The 22,667-nt window shown below is 35.5% G+C and overlaps 1 protein-coding gene across 1 annotated transcript in view; it reads right to left on the bottom strand.

The window, feature by feature from the left end:
- CHD7 (chromodomain helicase DNA binding protein 7) overlaps window positions 1–22,667 on the bottom strand; it is a 247,727-nt gene that overhangs the window by 154,168 nt on the left and 70,892 nt on the right. The window contains 1 exon segment of the mRNA XM_043962891.1: window positions 6,579–8,422. Within this exon segment, the coding sequence (XP_043818826.1) occupies window positions 6,579–8,243 (1,665 nt within the window). The 5' untranslated portion in view covers window positions 8,244–8,422.

The raw sequence follows: 22,667 nt of genomic DNA, 5'->3' as shown, positions 1-22,667 counted from the left end.
AAATTTATAAGAATGTAAGTCATTCCCCAATTGAGAAATGGTCAAAAGATATGAACAGGCAGTTTTCAGATGAGGAAATCAAAGCTATCTATTGCCATATGAAAAAATGCTCTAAATTACTATTGATCAGAGAAATGCAAATTAAAACAACTCCTATCAGATTGGCTAAGATGACAAAAAAGGAAAATAATAAATATTGGAGAAGCTGTGGAAAAATTGGAACATTAATGCCTTGTTGGTGGAGCTGTGAACCATGATGGAGAACAATTTGGAACTATGCCCAAAAGGATTATAAAGCTGTGCCTACCCTTTGACTCAGCAATATTACTTTTAGGTCTTTATCCCAAAGAGATCATAAAAAAGGGGAAAGGACCCACATGTACAAAAATATTTATAGCTGCTCTTTTTGTGGTGGCAAGGAATTGGAAATTGAGGGGATGCCCATCAATTGGGGAATGGATGAACAAATTGTGGTATATGAATGTAATGGAATACTATTGTGCTATAAGAAACGATGAGCAGGCAGATTTCAGAGAAACCTGGAAGGACTTACATGAACTGATGCTGAGTGAGATGAGCAGAACCAAGAGAACATTGTACACAGTATCAACAACATTGTATGTTAATCAACTGTGATATATTTGACTCTTCTCAGCAATACAATGGTTGAAGATAACTCTAAAGGACTCATGATGGAAAATGCTCTCCAAATCCAGAAAAAAAAAAGAATTGTGGAATCTAGATGCAGATTGAACCATACTATTTCTACTTTTTCTTTTGTTTTTCTTTTTTGAGGTTTTTCCCTTTTATTCTGATTCTTCTTTCAAAGTATGACTAATGCAGAAATATGTTTAATGTGACTGTACATATATAACCCATATCAGATTGCTTGCTGTCTTGGAAAGTGGGGGAGGGAGTGGAGGGAGGGAGAAAAAATTTGAAAATAGAAATCTTATAAAAACAAATGTTGCAAACTATCTCTACATGGAACTAGAAAATAATAAAATACTTTTATGATTAAAAAAAGAGTATCTGTTCTATAGCAATATTGTAAGGATGATCAACTGTAAAAGACTTGGCTACTCTGATCAAGACAATGATCTAAGCTAATTCCAAAGGACTCATTATGGAAAATGATATCCACCTCCAGAGAGAAAATTGATGAGTTGAGTACAGATTGAATCATACTTTAAAAAAAAATACTTATTCTATATAAAGCCTTTTCTGATCCCTTCAACTACTTGTGCCCTTCCTCTCAAACTACTTTGTTTTTTACTATTTTGTGCGTATGTATATATATACACACACATATACAGAGAGAGAGAGAGAGAGAGAGAGAGAGAGAGAGAGTTAGAGTTAGTTATCTCTCTTGTTACAATGTAAGTTGTTTCTTAGAAATAGGGAATTCTTTCAGACAAAGTATTTGCAGTCCCAGTTCCTGGTACAGCACCAAGCAATAGAAGGCACAACTGATCAACAAATCATAAAAGGAGAAATAAACCCAGAGTCACTAATACTAAGGTATGTTTCTCATTTAGCTTGTAGGCACCCACATGGCAAGTACTTAAACTATTTCCTGAATTAATGCAAAGCTGATTTAGCCCTAGGTTTATTTTTTTTCCCTTTCATTTGTTTTAGGTGAAAACTTGAGAAGGTAAAGTGTGTTCTCACTGATACATTCATTCATTTTTTTTTTCAGTAAGCACTTAGCAAATGCTTAAAATGTGTAGGTACTTTGTATGTTTTTAAAAGACCTTTGTTGCAATGAAAATTGATGTTTTTATTAGGCTCTGAAATCTCTGAATTCATAATTCCCTTGAATACAACATAATTTTCCTATTATCTATCTTTGAACATGAAATGCTCAACTGTGAACTTCTAAACTCAACCATTAAAACTAAGAGTTTTATATGCTAGAAAAATTGGGCAAATTTTAACAGATGATCACATACAATTAACATTAAATGCATTCAATATCAAATACAGACTTAGGATCTTAAGAGTTGGAAAAGGACAGTAAAACATTTTCATGGGTTTTTTTTCCTTTGTAGCACTTAATGAAAATATTAGTAAATACATTGCAAGACAATGATATTAATTTGAATTAAATAACTTATATACCTGTGGGCAGACACAACAAAACAATGCTAAGAGTAAAAATAACTGCTCCTGAAGGGTCTCCAATGACAACAGTGGACAGAAAACATTTCTACTAGATCAACAGAGAACCCACCACTTTACAATGCAAATCATGTAAAGGATATTAGGTACTCCATGAGGTGTGCATGAATTAACCCTTTCCCTATTAAACTATAATTTATTTCTTCCTAGAGGTAGCTTTTAAGAGCAATAGTAAAAATAATAAAATTCAACAGTAAAAATTTCACCATTGCATTTTTTAAATGTTTTGGCCACTCCATTTCAAAATACCACATTTCTATTATGCAAATGCAGCGTCTCTTTATTTCTGTCTATTACAAGTACAAGCAGAGTTTTAAATGTCTAGTGGTAGAGTAAGGAAAAGTACTAAAAGAATCAGAAAGCCTGTCCAAGTGAATACAATCTACCACTTATCTAACCAGGGGACTATGGGAAAGTAGTTTTGGGTTTGGTTTTGTTTTAAATCTCCCTTTGCCTCTATTTTATCATCTATGAGATAAGGGGATTGGACTAGGGGATTTCTAAAGTCCCTTCCAACTTTTAACACTTTTATGATTTTCCATAAATCTGCACTTAAATGGTGAGATGCTTGAGGGCAAGGACTGTCTTTTTGCCTCTTTTTGTATCCTTCAAGCTTACTAGCACATTGCCTGGCACATGTTTTTGTTAAGCCATGTATGACCCACTGTGACCCCATTTGGGATTTTCTTGGCAAAGATAATAGAGTGATTTGCTATTTCCTTCCCCAGCTCATTTTACAGATGAGGCAAACAGGGTTAAGTGACTTGCCCTTGGTCACACAGCTACTAAGTATCTAAGACTGGATTTGAATGCGTGAAGATGTCTTCCTCACTCTAGGCCCAAAATCCATGGCACCACCTAGCTGTTCACCTGGCACATAGTAAGTGCTTAATAAATGTTTATTGACTAATTGCCTTACCTATACCACTTGAAAATGTAGGATCGCTAGATACTTTTCACTGTAAATGGTAGAATTTCTAGAGAGTTAGTTAGATAGGAAAGATGCCTGGAAATAAAGGCTTAAGAAAAACCTAAGATTTCCTTCCCTCTATTACCTGAAAACAAATCTGTTGGCCTCAGAGTAGAGTTTGAACATTTTCTGTCAGGAAGGAAAATCAGACTTGAAATCTAAATTCAAGGTAAAACAAATAAAAGTTGTTACATTTTGTTTTACGTACTATGATCTAATCTAGTGACATTTACTTGGCACTCATCCTTTCTGTTTTTCCTATAGCGTGACAGAGAATCATAGAAGCTAATGGGGAAATTTGGAAGAAACAAAAAAAAAATCATCTACCATCTCAACGATATCTGGAATCTGTATGAAAACTTCTAGTGACAAGAAAATCATTACTTCCACAAGGCAAATCAATGACTTTTTGGAAAGCTCTAATAATTGACTGTCTGCTCAGTTTTAAAGTCTTTGCACTTAGTTTCGGGGCGATATAAAAATGTTCTTTTACCTAACTACTGTATTCTTCCCCAATTCTTTATCATCTCACCCTCTGATTGTCAGTCATCTGCAAGGTTCAGACCTGCAGGGCTGAGAACAGTCCTCTAATCTTTGTCCACACTTTGTCCTTTGAATCATCCATTTGTCCCCTCTATGCAAAAGACTCCAAAATCTATTCCAAGACCCCTCTATTCCTCTAATTTCAAATATCAAAATGATATTTCCACTAAGATGTTACCTGAAATGCCAGAAGTTCATGTCTAAAAAGGAATTCTTCATTCCCAAACTAAGTTTTCCCTCCTATCAATGCACATTCATTGTCCAATAAATTCAGAAAGTTTGGAGGCATTTCCTCCAATACTTGCACCTTCCATTTATCCCTTGTACTCTCCATTTATCCCTCTCCCTTTGTTACCTTATCTAGTCTACCTTCAAGTCAGTTAATAAAATAGCATTTAATTCCTTGCTCATATACTAGGCACTGAAGATGCAAAACAGCACAGCCTCTGTTATCTTCTCAGTCAGTATGGTAGAGTGAGAACTTCTACTGGAAATAGGTTCCTCAATACCCCTCTCATAAAGCTACAAAAAAAAAAATACCAAAGAAAAAAACTGCAAAGAAAAGCCACAAGATAATAAAAGTCTACTCACCTTCTTCTTCTCCCTGACTCAGAAAAAAATGAGCAGAGTGAAAAGTAGGGTCAAGATAGATAGATAGACAGACAGATATGCACACATCTATATTTTTAAAATACTATATAGTATGGCCCTGGAGTCAGAAGGATCTGAGTTCAAATCTGGCCTCAGATACTTGACACTTACTATAGTTATGTGACCCTCAGCCAATCATTTAACTCCTACTGCCTCACCAAAAAAACCCACAAAAAACCCTATGTATTAATTGCAATACCTAACATACAAGCAGTAATGCAAATGGGAAAAAGAAAAATAAGAGTCCAAAGGACATAGATAACTAACACATTTAAAGAATTTAAGAATTAAACACTGGTAAACATTTCACAAGAGCAATTAAAAGAGTCTCTACTTTTTTTTTTTAATTCAGGAACTAAAGCTAGAATTTTTACATGATTTCACAAATGAAACTAAAAAGGCCTACTGGGAGAATATGATGGGAAATCTGAAGAAAATTTTTAGATGCTATCAGTGACAATCTAACCACAACAGAAATTAAAATACCAGACAATGTAGAAGTGGAAAAACAAGCTTGAAAAATAATTCCTGAATGAATTTGAAAATATGTAGCTATTACTGACAGACCTAGAAATTAATAATAATAATAATAATAATAGTTAATATTTTATAGGGCTTTAAGTTCTTCAAAAGTCTCTCCATATATGTGCATATATGTATATTCATATACACACACACACACACACACTTCATTTAAACCTTCCAACAATTCAGTGAAAGGTAGACAGTACAGATATTATTATCACCATTGTAAAAAAGGAAGCTGAGACTCAGAAAATTTAAAGGACTTTCTTCCATAGCTAACATGTCAGTGGTAAGCCCAGGTTTCACTTGACTTCAAGTCAAGTATTCTTTCTACTACTCCACCATTGACTTTACAAGTCAAAATACAGTAACCCCAGGATCGTGGACATCCCTGAAAATTAATAAAAACAAAGAACCTAAATGTTGTGTTCCATCCAAGGAAGCAGGAAGACCCATCCACCCCTAAATGCTCAGAATCCTTTCAGGCTGCTTGACTATTTACCACAAGGCTTGGATAAGGTGGGGGTCACCAACTCCATTCCTTTTGGTGAAAGGGAAACCACATTAAACATTATCATCTATGCTGCCACTGAATCCCAAGGTCCTGCAGGTCTTACCACTTACCCTGCCTCTACACAGGCCAGTTTTTGCCAAATGAGTATATAAGCAGCAATTATGGCTACTTCCCAAAAGTCATTACCCAACAATATTGCAAGAGAAATCTGCTCACTTAGATGTTTTAATATTTGTTAAAATACAGGTACACAATTTAGAATGGCAGGAAGTTTCTGTTTGTTTACAAAACTTGAGATCTAGAGCTGTTTTTTATTGAATGAATTATTTGGTTAGCAACTTTTATAAAATACAATGCATGAAAAAAAATCCATAGTTGAAAGACAACTTTACTAAGAAAGACTATTTTTCTCAATGCTTAGGAACCAAATCTGCATGAATCAAAATATACTACAGAGTATGGTATATTTAGACTTCTGATATTTGCAATTTAAGTACACACAAACATAAATAGGTGGCATAATCATCCTATAAAGTATGCTACAACTTCTGACAAAAATTATCATCATAAAGAAAAAGGATACCTAAGTAAAATAAAACCTATCAAAACTTTGTTTAAATGAATCATAATCAATCACCAAGAATGTTTTAAATGCCTGTTCTGTTTGAGACTTTAGGGGAGGGAGGCAATGGGGGAGATGGGGAACTATGGAGAGGTGTGAATTAAAAAGGAGAAAAGAACAAAAATAAAAGGGACTGCAGTTGGAGAAGAGGAGCTAATGGATTAAAATCCCAGCTGGGTGGCAACAGATTAATTACTTAACCCCTCTGAGTCTCAGTTTCTTCAATTATATAATAAGTATAATAATACCTTTTATCACCACCATCATAGATGTTGTGAGGAGACTATTGTACAGACTTTAAGATGCTATTTAAACCCAAGAAACTGTTTTGATTTATTGAGCAAATACTTTGCAAACATACACCAAGGAAGCTACAACTGAAACCAATCAATTTATAAACATTTATTAAGTGCCTACTATGTGCCGTGCACTGTGCGAAGCACTGGAAATGCAAATCCCTCTGCCTACTTAGGAAAGAGTTACATTAGACAAGAAGACAAATTACATGAGACAAATAGGAATGTATGCTTAAATTTAATATTTCAATAAATATAGCTTGAGAAGTCACTTACTTGATGGACAGGCACTTTCTGAGGGGTGTTCTGGGGTGACTGGTGAAGCTGTGCCCAGGGCTGGTGATGTGGATGTGGTGGTGGTGAAGACTGATGATGCATCCCTGGGTGGGGCTGCATTGGAGGACAGGTTGGCAACTGTTGAAAAGATGGGGGCTGACCAGGATGTTGTTGGCCAGGTATCAATCGATCTTGTATTGCTTGTGGATCTGCAAGGCCAACACCAGGACAACCATTTGGTCTCATGTGCCCGCTAATCTCCCGTGGTGTTGAGGACATGCCCATAAATGGACGAGACTGTTGCATGTTTCTGGGGCCCATATTCCTCTGTCCGATTCCCATGGTACCAGGGGGCTGGTGTGATGGCTGAGGGTGGGGAATATTTGGATAATTGCCAACTTCCATGGGTATCCCAGCACTACCAGGCCTAACTTGTGGAGGAGGGGTACCTGCTGGATTACTCATTGCTTTCATGGGTGACATGGGAGGTGGAGAGGCATAAGTTCCCTGAGGCTGTGAAGGATGCATAGTTTGTGTGTTCATTTGGTTAAGTGAGCCACTGGGGTGGATGGGCTGCTGGTGCATTAGTCCTTGACCACTGTTTGATGGAAATCCTACAGCATTTGGGTATCTTGGTACAGATGGATTCATTGGAGTGTTATTTGTAAGGCCTAAATTTTGATTCATCCCTGTATTGTTAACTAATCCCTGATTTAGGTTACTGTAAGGATATCGAGAATACTGCCCTGAGTTGTTTATAGTAGGTGAGGGTACTGTCTGGCTCCGAGAACTAAAATTAAGGGTTTGTGGCCTAACAGCCCCTTGTTGAGGAGGATTAGGGGAGAATCTGGGACTGTGAGCAACGGATTCTCCATGGAGAGCAGTGGGGGGATGGTGATGAAACTGTTGGACTGAGTGGCGTAAAGAAGGTGCCATGCTGGGATTCTGTTGGGGCACATGAGACAAGTGGCCAGGTCCTGAGGTGGCAAGAAAAGGATTTCCCTGATTAAGGCCTTCTTGACCTTGAGAAAACTGGTTCATCCTCTGCTGTGGCTGACCATGCTGTTGCATTGAAAAATCACCACGAGCCATATAGTTTCCCATCTGCTGCATGTGTGGAGGATGGCCCTGTCCAGGGGGTCCAGATGGATTCTGTGGTGGTTGGGGGGGTTGCTGCTGTTGCTGGTAAGGGGCTCTTATCTGGTCTGGCACCTGAACAGCCCGTGGTCCCCACATAGAGCCACTGTCCACAAAAGGCTGTCCATGCCTTTCATTCTGCATGCCAGGATAAACTCCCATCTGACCACCACTACTGCCACCGTGAGGAACCTGAGGAACTGGAGGGTTGTGATACTGTGAGTGAGGAGAGGCTATACCATTCCCAGGGGCATTACTCATCATTCTGTTAGGCTGATCCATCAGATGCATCTTTTGCTGTTCATACTGATTATAGTGATCAAAGTGGGTCAACTTTGCTTGATTTTGATTAGTGGGGGGATGATGAAGAGAGGATTGCAAAGAGGGAAATCCTTGGTCTATAGGCATTTGCTGACCCATAGGATTGACTGGATTTTCAGGGTAACCACATTCTCCAAGGCCTTCCAGCCCTTCACTGAAAATATTTCCATCCTCTCCAAAAAGACTCATCATTCCTGGATCCGCCATCTTCTTCCAAGACAAAGCTCCTCAGAGCTACAACTGGAGAGAGCTACTCTGTGCTTCACCACTTCACTGAGGTGTTTGTCACCAAAGCCTTTAATCCTTAACTAATCTTCTTCATGTCATTCCATATTTCCTTAATTCTCTTGAACCATGCAGTGTCAAGCAAAGTCTGATTATAAGTCCTGGAAAAATAAGAGATGGGAGACAAAATAGATACAGAATTAGAAATAAATGTTGAAAACTATCAAGACTTTACACATTTGAATTTGGTTTATATCAAACAATACTAATTTATCCCACTGACCAAACTGTAGTTTGGTAAATCTAGTTCACTTTAAGAGAAACTCATTAGCTTCCATCAGAAGTGAAACACTAAACTTAACCTTAAATTAATCCATTCACTACACTTCCTAGTGGTTCCATTCTTGGATGGCACAGAACAAAAGAATATACAACATGTAGCAGCGGCGGTGGCAGCTGCCACAGCAGGCAGGCAGATGTATGAATCTAGCCAAGCAGCCCATCTGCTGAACTAACACCCTGAAAATGCTCGAGTTACCAACAGCATGTCCTTAACCTTATTCCCCTGAGCAGTGTAATCAGATGAGCAAGCATCATCATCTAGGGCTGTGATAAGCTAAAGTTGGGTCAGTTTATGAAAGTATCTTACAAGCATCAAAAGAAGTTATTACATCTGAAATTAGAGCACCACAATCAACCCACAAATGTGCAGGTAACATAGTATGTCACACACATCCACCTGAGAAGAAAAATAAGCTTGGAAGACAGTGAAACACATTCATAATTGTATTATGGTTAATAATATGACTATATAAGCTTCAGAAGAAGACTTAAAAAGGTAGTTTTCATTTGTCAAGAAGACAAATTTCTAAATACCATATTCAGACTAATAAACATGGCTCAATGCCTACTGAATAGAAGATTTGTGTCAAAATTCTGTGTGTTGATGACAAAGGAAGTTCAATCACTGGATGAATTATTCTGACGTAATGGGATCCCATTTATGACTAGATACAAAAAAGAAAGAAAGAAAGAAAGAAAAACTACCTAGCTACAGACTTTGTACAAGACTATTCTCATTTGTAGGAATATAATACTTTCATTAAATAAAATTAGGCAATATTGAAGATAATTTCCATAGAACAAAGTCTAAACTACTTCCTATAATCAGCACCACCTTGTTTGTAGCACGTAGTTATCATGCCGTCTCCAATAGTTAGTATTTTACTCAGATAGCTTCAGAGAACCATTTGGCTTTGAAACATACTTTTACACTGTGCCAGCTACCCTTTAGCATGTTTATATAGCCCTCAAAGTTCAAGAAGTTATTTTCTTACAACAGGTAGTAAGGCTCTTATCCCCATTTTACAGATGAGAGTTTAGAGAAGCTGAGTGATTTCACCTTAGTTAGTGTCAAAATCAAAAATCAAACCAAGTATTCTGATACCAACACTAACATTCATTCCACTATATCAGAGTTCTTCAAATAAAATGGATCTGTAAAGTGGTTAAAGTTAATATTTTTTCTGGGCTTTCATTAATAGAATCTATATGTAGATTCTAATTAACTTTTTAAAAATGATTGAAATCTTAAACATCTTTCATATTTATACTTTTTCTCCTTTATAAGCACATAAAAGAATTGTATGATACTGACCCTCTTGAAAAGAATTCATTCTCAAGGAATTTAAAAGGTCATTTACACCATGAGTCTAAATTATGGATGGTAATTATCATATGGAAACTTAAATGACCAGTGGTCTGAAGCAAGCAATTCTTATGGGAATATATTAGTCAGACCAAAACTTGTGGACTCATCTTGCACTATTCTAACAATCCTAACAAAACAATAATTTACTCTATATCAAATGTAAACAGCATCCCAATTCAATGCCAGAACTACAGACTTAGAACCTAAAAGGGTCCTGAGGTCTATAGTTTTCAGATGACGGCTGTCAACTTAAGTCAGAGTTCTCCCCACTAAGCTACTTACTGAAATAACCTTTCTGATCTAGGTTTGGTTTGGTTTTGTTTTTCACAGAAAGAGAAGTCAAATAGGTGAAAATAAGGTGAGCACTTAAGCAAATTTACCAGTAAATATGCTACATGTTTCAGTGTATTATGTAGTGTTTGAAATAAAGTAAAACAGAAACCGACAACACAAAAAGCAAGAAAAATCTTCATAAAATGAGTTTACCCCCCAAAAAAATCAAATTAATTTTTTCATGATTAGTTTTTCCTTTGAGGATCATAAGCACTGGATTGGAAATATTAGAGATGGAAACTGATAGTGACTTAAAAACCATGATAAAACTTAAAATCATGAAGACTATTCACCAGAAAATGCATTGACTTAGCATAGGAAATATAGCTATTTATATGCCTTTGATGTCACTGTTTTACAAACCAAAGCTCTTCAAACTTTAGTCTTTGAAGTTCTTGACTACTGAGGGGCTAAGGGATTGGTCCAGAACACAAAAGAAGAAGTTATCTTCACATAAAATTACTTATTTTAACCTATATTTTTGAGAAAACACTTTCTTACTTATTTTTTAAAAGCAACAACCAAGAAATAACTTTTGCCTAGAAACCAAAGATAACCAGAATGAGTAAGTGAGAAAAAGAGAGAGAGAGAGAGAGAGAGAGAGGGAGAGAAAGAGACAGAGAGACAGAGAGAAGGGAGCCATATTAAAAAATTAGTTATGGCAAGCTTTTGGAGTGGCAAAGAACTCGAAATAAAGTGGGTATCCATCTGTTGTAGAATGACTGAGCAATTTATGGACTGGGAATGTAATGGAATATTATTATGCTATAAGACAGACACATGGGCCAATTTCAGAGAAACCTAAGAAGATTTATATGAACTGATGCAAAATAAAGTAAAGAGAACTAGGAGAACAATTGATATAATAACAAAAACAATGTGAAGAAAAACAACTTTTAAGGACTTAACTCTAACCAATGTAATGAACATCCATGATTCCAGGGAATCAATCACGAAGCATACTCTCCAACTCCTAAAAGAAAGCAATGTATTCAAACTGCAAAATGAGGAGTATACTTTTGGACCAAGCCAATGTAGAAATTTGTTACATGTGATTATGCATATTTGATACAAATATTTTGCTTATCTAAAATTTTCTTTTTCCATGGATGAGAGAGGGAGTAGGATGAGGAGGGGGATTCAGGATAGGCTTATTCCCCACTAAAAATGAAAAGAGAACAAAAGGCCAAAGGGAATCATTGACAAGCAGACAGCTTTGGAACCTTCATGTTAAATTTATTGTATGCTTGAAAACAAGCTCAACCCAACAAAGATTTAAAGTTTCATGTACAAATTAATTCTAGAATATATAGCCTGTTTATTTTATTTGGTGGTTGTCAAGTTCAGAATTTAAAAAAAAAAAACACCTTACTAAACATGAGTTTGAAGGATCTTCTTCCCTCCCCTCCCACCCCTGCCTTTAAAAATTATATAAGGTATGATGAAGCCCATCCAGCATATTAGAATATATCCTATGTTACAGATTACCAAAGAGAATACAAAAAATAAAGATCAAAATGCCAGTTAATAATGTCATCTTGAAATTATTTCCTTTAAGTTGTACCCTGGAGAGAATATAAATATTTAAATTGTATTTGTGCCTAATTAGGACTTTAAATAAAAATATGGTCAAATCTTAAATCATCCTAATTTGTAAAACTCCTAAAATCACGGTTAGATTAAGAAGTAGGATAAGGGAAAAGGATAAATACTAAGGATACCATATCATACAATGTTCCTTGGCTATTTGTTTGACAATTGTTTTAGTTATGTATTCCAGGGGAAACAAATTAAGTGCCCCACTATATGGCTAGTGAATAAAATAAAGTCTTAATGATAGGAGTTTCCACCATAGTATTCTGCTTAATATTATGTGAAAAATGAATTGAAGAACCTTTCTCTATTTGTGTTCTCTCTTGTAGGATGAGTAAGGTTGAGGCAAGAAGTATCAGGTTTCTCAACTAAAAAGGTGAGAATTAACAGAATTATAGAGCCTTGCTGTGAAACCAATTCTAAGAGCCACAGAAATATAGAGCTACAAGGAACTTTAGAGATCACCTTGTCAAATATCTCCTCATTTTACAGAAGAAATTCTTTTTTAGATTTCATTTAGCAAACATTTTCTTAAGGTTTTTATGGCTTTAAATATGTCCCCTTGACCAAGAAAAACAAAAATAATAAATAAATGAAATCTAATAACAAGGGAAAAATGAAAGTATAAATACATTTTGAGGAGATGATTCACAAACAAATATAAGGAGAATATAAAATAAAGTTTTTCTTCTGGTGAATAATTATGTAGTACCTCTTGGATTATGCAAGGATCATGGAAAATTCCTTCAATGTTTAAAAATGATTATGTAGTTGACAAGAGTTACACATCTTTTAATGGGTCAAACACCTATGCCAGTAGGGTTTGGCTACTAAAAACACACAACCAGGAATTTCAACTGCTTCTTTAGGAAGTGGGAAAATAAAATGCCAAGTTAAAGCCACAGAATAACATTTTCTTGGGCAAAAATGAATCCTCAGAAAGAGGAAATGCTACCTGGGAAATTAGGAGTAGAAAATACAACACTATAAAATATTATCAAATGAGGCTATTTTTAAAATAGAACTCAATTATTTTCCATTAATTTCCTCTATTTCCTGCATCTCAAATAACTAGTTCTTAACAAATATAATTTTCTGAAGGTAAGATGTCATTCCATATTCTTGCTTTTATCATTAGAACTAGCTTGTTAGAAAAATCTGACAGTACTAGTAGCATGAACTGGACATTTTCTCAGGAGGAGTCATTAAAATGTGCTTTTCTGTCATGTGGTCACATATTTCACATGAAAACTAATTTTTTTTAGTTCATCTACCTTTCTCATCTGCCTACTTAAGTAAGCAACCATCCATCCAGCAAGGACAAGGACTTTGAACATAAATTTCCAACACACTTAGACAAATTTATACATGAACAAAATTTGAGCAGCATGGGTTCCTCTCTACTGGATGCCATAAGATACTTTTGTGTCATAAACTGATCAAACTGTTCTCCTTTAAAAAAAAGTAGTAAGCCCCTCCCAGATTAAATAAATAATAATCAATGAATACTTTTAATAAAAAAAGTACCCTAAACCAAAAGAGCACTTTTATTAGAATCCTTCCAATGATATATCAGAACTATCCAGCGGGATCTTGTGTGATCACCACATGAGGCACTTTCAGGAAGTAGAAATTCAAGTCAACTGAACTAGCATCAGAAACATGTTTACCTGACAATTACTTACAGAAAGAAGCCAGAACTTATTATAGCTTATCTGTTGCAGGTTTGCCATGTGCAGCAAGCAAAGAGTGTCCAAAATATTTTCCCCCTTCTAAATTACATGCTTTGGCAGGGCAGATAAGATGTAATGCTCTTTCTTAGATGAAATAAGAATGCAATACTTTTTGGCAAAGATATCTAATTCTACTCTGCAGATCCTCACTCTAGAAAAATAGCATCTGATTAAACACTACCACTTTGAAGGTGTTTGGGGTTTTTTCCAATTCCAAACTCACTGGCATGATGAAACAAATCCATTATTTCTGAATGTCATGTTAAGGTTCAAGTTCTAAATCTCAAATACCTATAAAAGTTCTTACTAAATATTTCCCCATGTTTTCCATTTCTCAAAAAAAACAATTTTTACTATGAAGGGAACAATTTCTTTGAACAGTCATACTAAGCTAATGAAATTTTAAGTATCTATTATTTTAGAAAAGCAATCTCGTTTTCTCTTCTCCCTTTAATACTCAGAAGGTATTTATAAGCTTAAACTATCAAATATACCAGAAGTTTCTATTTATGTATATTCATATCAGTCATTATTAGAAAAATAAATCAAGATGGTCAAGTCCTATAGAAAGGACAGTGATTTTTTAGGTCTATAAAATTCCAAAATACTTTTTAAAAATAAAAGAACAAAGTCAGTAAGTATTATGGATCCATTATGGTACCAACAAGTTTATAAAGAGTAATAAAATTCTATTTTTGTAGAAAAAAATGAATTATTCTTAAGTCATTAGTGTAAGTTAATACCATGCTTCATTTCTCAATTTAACACAATAAAAAATAACACACTTTATCTCAGACCTAATGGTATGAATGCTAGGACTGATACTGTCCTTTCAAAGTTTCATAATAAAAAAAATTTTAGGTATATCTGTATTTGAAAAAAATATAGGTAACTGACAAAGCAACAAATAATTATTCAACTTAAAAATTATCTACCATTTTTAAGACAATTCCATTTGTTTTGCCCCACATTTTTGCAAGACAAAAAGCACAGTTATGCTTAACATTTTATTTTCTTTTTTGCAATGGTAAACTAGCACCACATTACATAACAGTATTTCACAGGTTTATTGCAGAAAAATTTCAGTTATTTCCACATAAATGAGTCTGATTATGGTGGTTTCTTTATAAGATAAAATGTGTTTAATGAAACATTTAAGCATTTAAATGCTTTCTTTTTAAATCATATACTATAAAAAACAATCATCTAATATAAGTCATGGTTAATACAAGCATGTGACAATAAAGGAAAAATCAATGAAAATATTAATAATATACTAAAATGCACAGAAGTTGCTTCATAAAAGCACAAGAGGCAGAGAAAACGCTAAATGTTTCTTGTTGGGGCAGCTAGGTGGCGCAGTAGAGTCAGGAGTACCTGAGTTCAAATCCGGCCTCAGACACTTAACACTTACTAGCTATGTGACCCTAGTCAAGTCACTTAACCCCAACTGCCTCACTAAAAAAAAACAAAACAAAACAAAAAAAATATTTCTTGTCAAAAGGAAAAACATCCTGCACTTCAACTTTAAACGTATTATTTCTAGGACAGCTAGGTGGTACAGTGGATAAAGCACCAGCCCTGGATTCAGGAGGACCTGAGTTCAAATGAGACCTCAGACACTTGACACTTACTAGCTGTGTGACCCTGGGCAAGTCACTTTACCCTCACTGCCCCTGGGGGGGAAGGAGTATTATTTCTATGAAATCAACCCCTTTATATCATGGGGGGGGGGGGGGGAATAATATACTGGTCCTGACTAAGAACATGGCAAAATATGACCATCATAGAAAATGTAAACTACAGAGAACAATGTCAACATATCTGGAAGTTTCTAAGAGAGTGCTACTGCAGTCTGGCTTTAGCCCTATCTTCTATTCAATACTTTCCAAAATCTTGGATGAAAATACAGATGATATGGTTATCATGTGGTTGACATGAAATAGAGGGTATACATGAGATAACAGAATCAAAAGCTAATTGAAATTGTATAAGAATGGAATATAAGATGATATTTAACAGAGAAAAGATAAAGTCCTACACCTGGATTTTAAAAAGTATTGCATGCACAAGTGTCTAACAGTCTACATGAAAAGATCTTCAAGTTTTTATAAACTATATGCATTGGATAGGAAAACTGTCAGGTTCTGTGATAATGGGGTAATTCCACCTAAGGCATTTCTTGTGCACATGCCTGAACACACACACACACACACACACACACACACACACACACACACACACGAAGGAGAGGGAGAGGGGCATATACCCTTGCTGTATTGGCCAGAGAAGCAGCTGATTGGCTAGTGCTGCACTCAGAAGGATAATCTGGGAAGAAATGTGTTGTTAACAAATGGGTAAACTGAAAGATTTTTTTAAATCGATTGATTACTGCCTGAGACTCTAGAAAAATTAAAACATCTTCTAAGTGGGCCAAGGAAGCCATCTACCCAGTGATTGAGTATGATGTCCAGCCTAGACTCTCCACTGAGCTAAATCTGACTATCCCTGAAGGAAGCAAACTGGAGTCCAGGAGAGATATGCAAGAATTTTTAGCAAAGGTCTACCATCCATGCCTCAAAAGCACTCTCCCTCCATGAGCAGTATTCTTTCAATGATACACAGGTTGGCCTTCCAGTTATCCTACAGTAGCCTGTTTTCATTGTGTCTGCATATGTGTGTGTCTGTATACACACACATTGCTGTAGATGCACATCATATACATTTGTTTTAAGTTCCTAATAACTTGAGATTCAAATGACATTGAAAGATGAGCCTGTTTATTACTTTCAATACTGGAAATTTAAGAGGATTGTTTGTTTCTAAGATAGACTATAAGCTCAGTATGACTCAACATCACGGTGTGGCACCTAAAAAAGCTAATGTAAAAAAAACCTTCAGAAACAGAAAAAAGGAGGTGATATCTGGATTGTTCTGCTTAGATAGAAAAGGCAATGACAAGTTAGAGCATGTCCAAAGAAGAGCAACCATGTTAAGAGGATTTGAAACTATGTCATATAGGCTCTGGTAAAAGAAATAGGGATATTTCGAGTAGAGAAGATCAGATTTAGGAAGGACAAGATAGTTGTTTTTGAAGCACTTGAAGGGCTGTCATGTAAATATGGGATTAGGCTTGTTTTGCTTGGCCCCTGAGGGCAGGACCAGGAGTAACAGGTGGAAGTGAAGGGAGCAGTGATTTTGGCTCAGTAAGGAAAAACAGCCTCCATATTATGGTTGTGCAAAAGTGAAAGAACCTGCCTCAAGAGGTAGTGATCACCCCCTCACTGGAAGGTTTCAAGTAGAGACTGGATGAACATTTGTCAGTAATGCTGTCAGGGGAATTTCTGTTCTATTGAGAAGGTAATCTGGATAACCCCTAAGGTTCTTTGCAAATCTGTAATTTTAAAATAGCTAAATTCATTTAGAACATGTGAAGCAGAAAGAGAAGAGGCAAGTGAAAGATCTATTCACTATGGCAGAAAACACACTTTAAAAAAAATCACATCTCTATAAAGATTAATTTACTAAATTACTTGAACTCTATTGGAGAAAAAGACTCATCAAAAAGACAAACAGAAAAATTATACATTAGTGAAATTGGAGAAATTAATTTCCAGTTGTCTTGGTAAGAAAGTTATACTGTAGAACTTTATTGTAATAGTGCAAGTTTTAGAAAATGTGTTGGCTTATATATCTTGATCCTTTAAAACAACCTAGGCCTAATAATATTGATTAAGTCTATAAAATCTATAAAGACTACAGATAACCACATATTTATTAACCTAATAAAAATCATCATTAGAAAGCATCATTCTCCCATTCATTCCAGGTTTGCTTCAAGCTATTGGTTTGGTATACACATGACAGCTATGTAATGACAACCCAAAAGAAAGAACAGTATGGGAGAAGAAGAAAAGAAAATTGTATTGTTACCATCATCTGTCAAGTGATCTCCTAGCAATTACTATCTCTTACAAAACTGACACTAAGCCATTGGAGGATTCAAGAGGTAGACCAAGGGGCAACATACTGAAGCTCAAGAGGGGAGGAGGAGAAGTGACACCCAGTAAAACTGATGACTCTTATTAAGGACCATGTTTTTGTATACTTAGTGCAGTTATCTCTGATTAATTGATCTAGCAATTTCCTACATTTTTTAGAATTTTAAAAACATTTAGAAAGCTATAAGTAGCCCCCCTATTCATATTACAAGGAAAACAAAAGGAAAGCCATCTCAACTAGTTATGGGAGAGACTGGAATAGGCATTATATAGACTTCCCTTATGTACACTACCAACATTTCTCCTGAAAACTTTGACAGGGCTACAGGTGAAAATAATTTATCTACTTTCTTGCTAGAAGAGAGCATATGTGATTTGTAGGGAATCTTATCCATTATGAAAAAACTTGAATACAGAGGGCAGAAGTCATGCCAGTAAACTGGAAGGTTTTCAAAGGACTGCAGCAGTTAATGTATGGCTGTTTTATGCAAAAGAGAAATGATAGGGAATAATATTTCAAATTTCAATCATGCTCAGTGAAGCAAGGTGACTAATGTACAATAAAAATGGATAACCAAACTGAAGGGAGTTGGAACAGGAAGAAGTCTAAAGGTTGCCTCAAAAGACAGTACACATACTCTATTTATAATAAGAATTATAATAAAATTAAAGAATAGTTTCAAAAATATTTCCTTAACACTGTTATGCAATGAAAATAATATTTTCTCAATAATTATAGCTAAAAAAGCATTGGATTTGTATTCAGAGGAAAATATATCAAAAGTCAGTCAACTTCTCTGGGTTTCACTTTTCCTAAAATGAGAGATGTAAAGAAGATGACTTCTGTTTTCCCTTCCAGCCCTAAATCTATGACCCAATGATCCTACAATTTATCTATTAATGACATATGGGAGTGTTCCTTCTGAAAGTCATCCTGAATTTATCAGAAATTTAAAAAGAAAAAAGTGTAATGGAACTGGCCCACTAGTAATTCATTTGCTATACAAACTTAGGCAAGTCAGTTTCTATGGATAACAGTTTTCTCCCCCTGTAAAGTATAAAATTGTACTCAATAAACTCTAAGATCTTGAGCTCAAAAATTATATGGTTCTAGATGGATGTTTCAGTATAAAAGAAACAAATTACTGAATTTTTAGTGGCTATTTTAAAGTTCAGGCCCCAAAATAAGTCACTTCAATTACAGTGAAATAACACTTGTTCCATCTATAGCTTATGGTGTAAAAAGTTCAGTAATTTGTTTCCCTCTGCTGATGCAAATCACAATTCCTCTACATGTAATTTATGAGAAAGTATTTAAGAATTTCTAGGATAGAAGATTCTTTGCCCTATGACCAATCTGGTGAAGAGAGGCTTTAATACATTAAAACTTGTCTCTTTTTGCTAGGCAAAATGTACATTTTAACACAGAGAAATTTTACCAGATTGGGAAGGGAAGGAATTAAGCATTTCTTCAGCATCTACTCATAGTAGGGTGGTAGTGAGGACCATATCATTTGTAAAAGCACTTACTGAGCTATTTGTGAAAGCACTAAAAGCTACATCAATGCCTTACAAATATGATTATCATCCCATGAGAAGTGCTATTATTATCCCCATTTTACAGTTGAGGAAACTGAGACAGACAAAAGGTAAGTGACTTGCAGAGCCAGCACACTCTTCACTGATCCATCTAGTTACCACAAATACTCAAAATAGATATTATTTGGGAAATCCAGTCAATCCATAAATAGCTGTCTACTATGTATAGTGTATACTCTATGGAGTTTATAGTCTAGTAAAGGGATAAGGTATTAACATAGTTTTAATGCACATTACACAACAAACCTAGTAAAGTGTTAAAAAAACAAAGCACTACATAATCACTACAAAGGAATCTTATAAGCAACTCAGGAGGATCAAGGATGACCTCTTAGGGGAAAATACATTTGAATTTAGCTTTTTCAAGTTTGAGTGGGATTTCAACTAGTAAGAAAGAAAAAGGACACTCTAGGATTAGGACGCAAGCAACAATAACAAAGTGTGGGAAAAACTAGGGTTCAAAAGGGAGAAGAGTCATCTAATTTGCCTAGCATATAGAATATGCAGAAGGAACTAACAAGATAAGGCTGGAGAGAAAGACTTACATAGTGTGTTGTGTGGGTATGCTAACAGTATGGGAAAATTGAATTTTGCTCAGCCACTGAAGATTTCTGAGCAGAGCAATGGCACAACAAGATCAATGCATAAAAATGGTTTATCTGACAGTGATATGAAGAATTAGCATGGGGAGAGAACTGAAGATGGGTACATGGGTAAGAAGGGTATTCTATTAGCTCCATTTAATGCTAATGAGAGCATTACTAGAGTGATGGTGGTGGGAATTCAAGGCCTTCACAATGTGACACCATTCTCCCCTTCCAGTCTCTTCTCCTATTACTTCTTCCAATACATGCTGGATTTCCCAAATTGTGTCCATTTTGAGGATTTTACCAGTTAAAAACTAACCTAATGGCATGTTATCCAAGTAACAGAGACTACTACAAATGAAAGTAAAAACATAAAAAAGGAAGAAAAGGTAAGAAACCATTGGATGGCACCTCAAGTTTCCTGTTATGAAAATGATCAGCTTAACTTAATGATATCTATGAGGATTTATAATTGGAGTTTTGTATTTGGTTTAATTAGATTCAAAAATTCAACAAATACTACAAAGCACCAACTATATGAAAAACTAGAGTAGTGAATAGAGTCAGCCTTGGAATTCAGTGATGTTTACGACATGTACTGGCTATGTGATTCTGAGCAAGTCACTTCACCCCTCAGTGATCTAGGCCTGGGGTATTAAACACCTCACCCCTCTCCTCAAATAAAAATACAATATAACATAATGTTAATATATGGTTTTCTAAGTCAATATGTGCTCTGCCAGGAACCTTATGTATGGTTTCTCTTAGAATTTGACGTCACTAATCTACTAAGACAGTAAGTTAAAGAGAATAGGCCAATCTGAATTGGTAGACAGAGGTTTCCCTTCTGGATGCTCCCTAGCCCAATGAAACTAGAGATCCAATCCTGATCCCTATATGCAAGTCACCACTCAGGTCCTGGGAATACAAATGTGCAGTAGAGATCTTACCCTCAGGGAGCTTGCAATTTGATGAGAGTAAGAAGGGAAACAGAATTCAAATCCCCAGTGAGATCAGTGATCTTGGTGATCTGCATATATCTTCCAAAAATGAATATAACAATCCTTCCATGTTGGCCAGCTGGTGTGATTCTTGTCCATGTTCTCCCATAAATTTAAGACAGGGAGTTCACTCAAATTACTGAAGAAAGAAGGGACTTTCCTTGAGTTATCCTAACAATTCAAGGATAACAATGGAATGAACCCATAAGCTGCCCACCTGGTGAGCTTTCACTGTCACCATGTGACCAGCTTATTTTTTTCCCCATTTTACTTTTCTGAAGGAAGGAAGGAAGGAAGGAAGGGAGGATGGATGGATGGATGGATAGATAGATAGATAGATAGATAGATAGATAGATAGATAGATAGATAGATAGATAGATAGATGATAGATAGATAGATAGATAGATAGATAGATAAGTAAGTAAATAAATAAATAAATAAGTTAGTAAATAAAATAAATAAATAAATGAATGAATGAATGAATAAATAGCTATAATACAAGGGAGAAAAAGGTAAATTTGGGAAGGGAAAGAGGAGGGGAATAAGAATTTATGCAGTGCCTACTATGTGCCAGGAAGTCAGCTAAGAGCTTCTCACATATTATCTCTTCTAATCCTCTCAACAACTGTGGGAGGAAGGTGTTGTTATTATCCCTATTTTTTCACAACTGAGGAAAGTGAAGCACATGGGGTTTAGTGACTTGCTCAGAGTCACACAACCAGTAAATGGCTGAGACCAGATATGAACTCAGGTCCTATGACTCCAGGCCCAGGGGGCTTACATCAGGAAAAACATCAAGAAAAGTGACACTTAAAGAAAGATCACTTTCATCTCCAGAGATCAGGGTAAGCTTCACATACGAGGATGCATATGAGTTAGACCCTGAATGAATATAAGGGCTGCTGGAGGGGCGAGGGGTTGGGGGGAGGGGGGAAGGAGGGTCCATTCCAGTTTGAAGCACAGGCAGATGGCAAAATAGTGAGACAAATATAGAAGAATTCATTTTGGCTGAATGCAGAATATATGAAATAGAGTAATAAAAGATGAGACTAGGACCAGATTGTAAACTTTTCCAACAAAAGTCACTACCATATTCAAATTCACATCAGATATTTAAAGTATAAAAGACTTAGAAGTCATTTTAATAAATAGGTATCTTTAGTTTTGTGTCCAATGCTGGGCATTTTCTAAGGAGCAGTGAAGGACATCCAGGAAGACTAGGATGGTGAAGAGATTCAAAATTACACCATAAAGATCAATTACAAAAATAGGGGATATTTAGTGTAAAGGAAAGAAGAATTAAGGGTGGAAAGCAAAACTATCTTCAAATATTTTCAGTGTTCTGTAGTAGCAGAGTGATTAGATAAGAGGTGGAAAATCTAGATCTTTTGTGAATCTAAGAGACTGCCTTTTTTATATCAGTCATCTAATGAAACAAATGGGGATGTGATTGATAATTACAACTGCAAACATACAGTTGAACAATTCTTAGTTTTCTGAGATTTTATGTAACAATAACTACTCCCCTCTTTACATTAATGGTTGCAATTCAACTATCCAAAACTCAGCAGAGCTGCTCCACAATTTAAAGAGGGTCTCACTACTAGGTCTATACTGCCAAAGAGAGCAAAGAAAAAGAAAAAAGACCTATATATACAAAAATGCTTATAGCACCTCTTTTTGTGGTGGCAAAGAATTGGAAATTGAGTTAATGTCCATCAATTGAGGAATGGATTAAACTGTAGTATGTGATTGTGATGGAATACTATTGTACTATAATAAATGATGAGCAGGTTGCTTTCAGAAAAACCTGTGAAGCCTTACATGAACTGATGCAAAATGAAATGA

Source organism: Dromiciops gliroides, chromosome 1, assembly GCF_019393635.1.
Source record: "Dromiciops gliroides isolate mDroGli1 chromosome 1, mDroGli1.pri, whole genome shotgun sequence".
Lineage (NCBI taxonomy): Eukaryota > Metazoa > Chordata > Mammalia > Microbiotheria > Microbiotheriidae > Dromiciops > Dromiciops gliroides.
The sequence above is the reverse complement of the archived record's forward strand: the minus strand, read 5'-3'. Positions and strand labels throughout refer to the sequence as shown.